This window comes from Zingiber officinale, chromosome 11B (assembly GCF_018446385.1).
Source record: "Zingiber officinale cultivar Zhangliang chromosome 11B, Zo_v1.1, whole genome shotgun sequence".
Classification (NCBI taxonomy): domain Eukaryota; kingdom Viridiplantae; phylum Streptophyta; class Magnoliopsida; order Zingiberales; family Zingiberaceae; genus Zingiber; species Zingiber officinale.
Genome location: NC_056007.1, coordinates 82,670,881 through 82,678,532, shown reverse-complemented (window position 1 = coordinate 82,678,532; position 7,652 = coordinate 82,670,881). Strand labels below are relative to the sequence as shown.

Below are 7,652 nucleotides of genomic sequence, written 5' to 3'. Positions count from 1 at the left end.
CATTGAGGCAGTTGGAAATTTCTTATTTTTAAAATTTTTTATAAAATATGTTCATTAATAGTGTTTAAAGAATTGAACACCATCAGTGTTAACACTTACTCACAATTATAAATACTAATTGAATGTTATAAGACCCGCATATTAATATTAATATTGTAGATGCTCTAAGCATTCACATTGATGTTAATAAGTAGATGTTATAACATTCAAATGGTATTACAATCAATATGGGTAATTGTTATAACACCCATATATTAACCGTATTCAATTTTTTGAACGTAATTAATGAACATATTTTATAAGAAAAATCTAGAAAATAAGAAAATAAATTTAGGTATGAAAAATAAAAATAAAAATAAATGAGTAGACAGTGAGACTTAAGTATTAATATTAAAATAAATATATGTGGTAATAAAAAGAAGAGTATGTGATATATTTTTTAAAAAGATAACATATAGCTATTAATGTTTAAATTGGATAGCCTAATAATATTATTACTGAATGTTTAACCATCTTCCACAGTGGGGTGCCTAGGCTGGCCTTTTGACCACTTCGCCCGAGACTTGGTTAGACAGAGTGAGAGAGGGTAAAGTTTAATTTATTTAAACAAACAATTGGTAGGTCAATGGCGCCTACAATCAGCTAGGATTGTATTGTACAATAGTTGTTGGACATGGGAAAATTGGATGAGCACGCCTCGTTGAGTTTAGACAACTTAAAAAATGGAAGAGATTCTTTGCAACAAGTGGGCCAATTGGCTACCTTCCTTGCAACAAGTTGCCTTCATCTACATTTCAACTGAGAGCTGGTAGTTGGCTGTCTGATTCCTATCCTACCTTCGTTCAGATCAGGATAGGCTAAGGATGGTTCCTTGCACCACCACGGCATCCCAATTCCTAGTGAAGGCTCGAGAATTAAGTTAAAATCTGATTGAAAGTGTCTAGTTGAGGTTGAGCAGGATTTGAGTAGATCAACTCGACTTAAATTGTGCTGGATCGTGCAAAATCAGGATGTAAGAGCCTTAACGTCTGAATCAATATTTAATTTTAAGAAAGAAAGAAAAAGAAAATACACTGATTGAGTTGACAGATCTATTTTTCTTTGGTAGCTAAAATGATTATTCAATTTCAAGAAAGGAAAAAAATATATATACTGATAAATAAACTCCGAAAGAACTATGTCCACGCAGACACAGATCAGGACGCGCAGACAGCAAAATCAAACTATAAAATCGTTCTCTCCTTTTCTTTTTGTTTTTGTTTTTTGTAATATTGAAGTCATTTTGCCGTCTTCGGGCTTTGGCAATCCCTGCACTCCCTCTGCCTTCTTCGGTTCAGTGTGAACTTCTTACCTTCTTCGCCTCAGTTCCTCTCTCTCTGCGGGTGTTTTCTCTCTCATTTTCGCCCGGAGCTGCTGATTTCGTCCAAATACTTCTTCTTGTGTGTTTGACGTTTGGTATTTCTTCATCTCTCTTCCTCTTCTCGTTCCGTTAAAAATGATTTTTTAGTATTCCTTTGTTTATTTGCCATGATAAATATGGTTCTGCGAGGGCTTCTCGTCTTGAATGGTTAGGAATACTCAAGATGGCATTTTTTTTCTTTCATGGTTCGTATGCTGGCAGCTTCTTCACTTTGATCTGGAAGTAACAAAATCGCACTTTGCCTTGTTTTCCCCATTGTTTTCTCAATTTGACTGAAAGGGATAAAAGACGCAATATTTGGCGTTTCTTCCTTTTGGCTGTGGATCCCTTGCCGTTCTGGTTCACGTAATGGAAGACTGAACGCGCAAGCCTCGATTTTTTTTTCCCCCATTTTTGTTTCATGTTTGATTTTGTTGTTCATCGTGGATTATTTGTCGGAAGCGATGTTTTACGATTAAAACTTCGTCTTGTTGCTTGTTTGTCCTGCTGTTGCAGTTGCTTTTCCCTGAATTGGGGTTGCGTCCTCCGGGAACATGTTTCTTTAATGCAGGAGCTTTCCTTATACAATATCTCGGGCAAAGATCAGCTATTTGTGCATCTAAGGCAGAATCTCTTCATCTCGCATCTAAGATTCCTGTTCTATGATATTCTTTGTCCTCATTGTTGTTAATATTCGCCCTCATTTAACTTCAAGGAGCTCAATTGAACACAAGCCCTTTGCTTTTCCCTTAGTTTGCCCCTTTTCTCGTTCTCACTACTGGTAGTTCCCTTCCGCCACTTGCCCAAGATTCCATTACGAAGATTTAGGGTTCTTTTTCAATGTTCCTATGGATCTGTCCCATTTTTCAATCTTCGCATTGATTTGGTTTCTAACTCGCTATTTGTTGTTGTGAATCTAACTTCATCCCATTTGTTAACTCTTACACTCATGCCAAAATTTGTTTTTTGGTGCTTGGAATTCTTTTTTAAACAAAAAGAAAAAGAAAAAACTGATTGACATGGCTGCTCGAACAGGAATGCAGGTTAATTCCACTCTCTTCCGAGGACATGGCTGAAGGCAGCGAAGTAAGGGCGTGGGAGGAGCTCATCCCTGATGCCCTGGGCCTCATCTTCAGCAAACTCCCCCTTCAGGAGATCCTCTCCGTCATCCCCAGGGTCTGCAAATCTTGGTCACGAACAGTGTCCGGCCCCTACTGCTGGCAGGAGATCGACATCGATGAATGGAGCCAGCGCTGCAAGCCAGAGCAGCTCGATCAAATGCTCCACATGCTCATAGATCGCAGCTGTGGCTCCTTCCGCAGGCTCAGTGTCTCCGGCCTCCACACTGAATCCATGTTCACATTCATCGCAGACCAGTATGTAGATCTCATCCCAATTATGTTGTTGCTTCTAATTTTCAAGATTCAAAATTTTTTTAATCCACTAACATGCCTCTGGTCCTCATGAGTATGGTTCTGCATTTAATGCATCTACTTAATGGGCGAAGATAACTTGGTGAAACAGTGACTCAATTAGTAGGCTATCGTTATCACTATCAATTTTATAAACTGTTGATAGATAAAGCACATGAATACGATGACACTACTGTTGATCTCAAGTTTGTGGGGGCAAAGTTCCATGAAATTATGCTTTCTTTGGAGCTTTCTCTGTAACTTGATGTAGGAGTAACAGGGAGAGTAACTGTTAGTAACACAGTTGGCAATGACAACGTACTTGAATGCTTGATGTGATTTTCTTTTTGAAATGTCATTTTCTTTTCTTTCCACTTTGTCTTGATCGTTTCTCACGGTAACTTCATATTCTATATGGAATTTCTATAACACTTTTATTCTTGAGTTAGGTGAGAACTAATGGGCGTTTCTTTTATTGCTTGGATTTGTCTAGTGCTGGCTCCCTTCAGAGATTGGAACTTCCGAGAAGTGAAATGAATGATTCAATTGCTGAACTTGTTGCGCCAAAATTGTGCAATTTAACATACTTGGACGTCAGCTACTGCTCAAAGATTAGTGCTCGTGCCATCGAAGCATTTGGCAAACATTGTAGGTCCCTAGTTGTCTTCCGGCGTACAATGCATCCAGCAGAGGTCCTCAGGGACTTCGACTGCCATGAAGAAGAGGCATATGCCATTGCCAAAACAATGACCAAGTTGTGCCACTTGGAAATGTCCTACCAACCCTTGACGACACGAGCTATACTCGAAATCCTCTCCAAGTGCAGGAATCTCAAGTACTTAGACCTAAGAGGTTGTTGGGATGTGAAACTAGATGAGAAGTACCTGAAGGAGAGGCACTCCGGTCTCAAGGTGCTGGGACCGGACATTGTCGACCGATATGAACAAAGCTTTTGGAATGACTGTGCGGACTCCTACTCAGATTCTTCTGTATACTCATGGGAGTTTATGGTTGACGATGAAGATGGCTACGAAGAGGCTTTTGATGATGATGATGTCATTTGGGAAAATGAGAATGGAATTCAATTGGATGGTTTTCAAGTAAGGTTCTATGGAGGTGACTTCAGTGACGTAGTCACTGGGTTTGATTGGCCTCCGTCTCCATGAGTATGCTCAATGCTTTTAAGTATATCGGATAGTTTCGTTGCTGCAATGCTTGCCTTTTTCTACCCATAAAAGTCTGTCACATAATGTAACTAAAAGGTTTGAATCCATTGTAACTTTGCTTTGCCTGTCGAATGGGATTGTGAACGAATGTAGAATCTCTTCTTTCGATTCTGCAATCTGATTAAGAGTTTACCGCATCGACAAATCATGTCTCTGGTTTACTGTATAATCTGAAGAACTGATATATGTAATAAAATTTGTTTTTTTTCCTTCAGAAAGTATTCATGAAATTGCTTTCTTATCTTCACCACTGCATGCCTCCAGTACTTGAATTATTGCTGCACCGATGCGAGCCTTTCGTGTAGTGGGATCGCCAGTTAGTATATCACACTTATCCAAGGCGTAGTCTGGTGCCTATGAATGAGCTGCTCGTGACATTTGTATGAGATCACTGGAGTGTTTGTCAGTATTTGGGAATTATGGATCGACACACAACACAAGGAAGCAGCAACGCGTCTCATTCACCGGACGCGACGTGACTTGGCGTGGGCCGCTCGTGCCTGGAAGAATCTTTTCGAGGACGACGAAAAGAAATGGCAGAGCTTAAAACACCCCGGCAAAATCCACCAGCTAAATACCACGTATCTGTTACGAAAGGGAAGAGAAACGGACAGCGGTTAGCAGATGACATACAGATCCCTGCTAGGTGAGCGTTGTGGGTTTTCCGTGTAAAATGAAGGGGAGCTGTCGGAGAGATGGGCGATTGTTGTCGGTCCCGTGGGGTCCGTATGGCTTCAAAAGTCTTAAATGAGGTGGACTCACAGAGAACGCTCCGTGCCGCAAACTTAGAATTCTAGTGGCCAAAAGAATAACAAAGCAGGCGATTTATGAGACATTTATCGGTCGATAGAAAAAAAAAAAAAACTCGGCATAAGTTGCGTTAATTGAGTATGCAGGTTTTCGAGTTATAATTGAATGCTTAATTAATAGGATTAGGTGAGAGTACAGAGTAAGATGTTGGTACTTGATCCGCAGAAAAGGATCGATAACGCTCCAAAACAAAGTGGGACAAGAAGTTTACAAGCTTTGGGATTTCAAATCGATCAATCCATTTAAGCAGCTTTGGACTGCTCAAAATGACTGCTCTGGCCACAATTTAACGTTCATACACCTATCCGGATGCTGGCGCATTCTCGATTAGGACGAGGCAGGATTTAAATCGGATTTTATATTCTCCTGTCCATTTAGTATAGGATATTGCTAAATGATCAGAATCTGGCCAGCTAGAATATATGCATACATGCATATGCATGGGTATTTTAGTAATTTCATATGACCACATTAATTATATGCATGTCCATACATGCATTTTAATTGGGAGATAGAGATTTCTATCTGACCAGATTCTGACCAGCAAAATTTACTCTTTAGTATATCTATCTTTATACCGATTTCATCCCATAAGGTATTTAATTTTCATCTTTATTCATATCCTTATATCCATCAGAGGATTAAATATTTATATCTTATCTAGTATCTTATTACTATCTATAATTTTTTAAAAAAAATGATAAATACACGTTGACAACTGAATACAAAGATAAACTAAATTTCTTTTTAAGACAGAAAATAAGGTTATAAATGAATTGAGTTCAAACCAACCTAGGCTCGAGGTCAGCTCGACTCGATTTGTACTGGCTCCACTTGAGCTCGAGCTCGCTTGACCCTATAGAGTTGACCTTGAGCTCGAGCTTGATATTTAATTATGGGCTTGGGCTCGAGCTCGAGCTTGAATTTTTTAATAAATATATTATATATTATATATTATATATTATAACAATATATATTATTATGGGCTCGTTTGACTTTGAGCTCGAGTCGAGTTTTGACCAAGTCACTCGTGAGCGATTCACAAGCGACTTTGCTTATTTGTACCCCTAACGAAAAATAAGCTAAAGTTTTTTCGTATAAAAACGAGACTTATATTATAGTAAATTGATATGATGCGGACGAAGTGCTACGGACTTCATCCGCAACAATGATCGAGGCGCTTAGATTCAATGAGATGATCTGCTGTAGACCATACGTCGTGTGCCCGTCTACGCTATAGTGATCCAGTCACCTGGATTCAATTATTTTTTTTTTAAAAAAAATCGACATTTCCTTAAAGATACTCCGTGATCATCTAAAATTTTTTTATCTTGAATACTATAACCAAAGAGAGAAGTTAAACCATAAAGGGAAAATCTTATTAGCTTAAACTCATTATAACTCAACCCTAAATCCTAAAATCTTAAACCTTAAATACATATAATATACCCTGTGAGCATCTAAAATTTTTAATCTTGAAAACTATAACCCAAGTACTAGAGTTCAATCAAAGTCCCACATTAGAAAGATTTGTGAAAGATCATGAGTTTAAAAAGGATGTAGGATATCTCTATTGGCATGAGACCATTTGGGGAGAGCTCAAGAGTAAAACCATAAGGGCCTAGGCTCAAAGTGAACAATATCATGCCATTGTAGAGATATGTGGACATCCTTTGGGTACAATAATTAGTATCAGAGCCATGTTCCAGACCAAATAACATGTGGGGTGGCCTTGAACGAAGTTGAGGGTACGCCTGGAGCAGGTCAAAATGATTGTATGTTTACGGGGAGGCCCAAGAGTAGGTCAGGATGACCGGATGCTCGTGGGGAGGCCTAAAGCAGGTCAAAGTGACTCGATGCTCGCGGGAAAGTTTGGAGCAGGTCAGAGTGATCGGATGCTCACGGGGAGGCTCGAACCATGAGAGTATTGGTGATCCTTCGTTTGAGGGGAAGATTCAATCAAAGTCACACGTTGAAAAGATTTGAAAAAGATCATGGGTTTAAAAGGATGTAAGATATCTCTATTGGTATGATGCATTTTGGGGAGAGCCCAAGAGCAAAACCATGAGGGTCTAGGTCCAAAGTGGATAGTATCATACCATTGTGGAGATATGTGGACATTCTTTGGGCAACAAATGGTATCAGAGTCATGGTCCAGATTAGATGCAATGTGAGTGGCCTTGAATGAAGTTGAGGGTACGCTCGGAGCTAGTCATGAGTGACCGGATGCTTGTGGGAAGACCTGGAGTAGATCAGGATGACCGGATACTTATGGAGAGGCTTGGAGCATGTCTGGTTGACCAAATTCTTGTGGGGAGACCCGGAGACGGTCAAGAGTGACCGAATATTCGCGGGGAGGCCTGGAGCCGGTCAAGAGTGTCTGGATACTCACAGGGAGGTCTGGAGAAAGTCAAGATGACCGGATACTCGAGGGGAGGGCCGGAGCAGGTTAGGATGACTGATGTTTGCGGGGAGACCTTGAGCAGGTCAGGGTGACCGGATACTTATAGGGAGGCGAGTAGATTAGGGTGATTAGATGCTCGCAGCGAGACCCGAAGAAGGTCAAGGAATGCTCGCGGGGAGGCCTAGAGCAGGTCAGTGTGACCAAATACTCGCTGGGAGGCCTGAACCATAAGAGTAATTGTGGTCCTTCGTTTGAGGGGAGGATTGTTGGGGTTCAATCAAAGTCCCACATTAGACATATTTGATAAAGATCATGGGTTTAAAAAATATGTAGGATATCTCCATTAGTATGAGGCCTTTTGGGGAGAGTCTAAGAGCAAAGCCATGAGGGCCTAAACCCAA

General features: G+C 40.2%; 1 protein-coding gene across 1 annotated transcript; it reads left to right on the top strand.

Moving 5' to 3' along the window:
* Positions 1–1,224: 1,224 nt before the first annotated feature.
* Positions 1,225–4,251, top strand: LOC122034653 (F-box protein FBW2-like). The gene is made up of 3 exons (XM_042593974.1): positions 1,225–1,455; positions 2,435–2,775; positions 3,305–4,251. The coding sequence occupies exons 2-3, from the start codon at positions 2,468–2,470 to the stop codon at positions 3,975–3,977; spliced, it is 981 nt and encodes a 326-aa protein (XP_042449908.1). The 5' UTR covers positions 1,225–1,455; positions 2,435–2,467; the 3' UTR covers positions 3,978–4,251.
* Positions 4,252–7,652: the final 3,401 nt, after the last annotated feature.

Excerpts from the sequence above, each read along its gene's own strand:
- LOC122034653 (XM_042593974.1), top strand. The coding sequence starts at position 2,468 with ATGGCTGAAGGCAGCGAAGTAAGGGCGTGGGAGGAGCTCATCCCTGAT. Across the intron at positions 2,776-3,304 it reads TTCACATTCATCGCAGACCA|TGCTGGCTCCCTTCAGAGAT; the intron begins GTATGTAGATCT and ends GGATTTGTCTAG.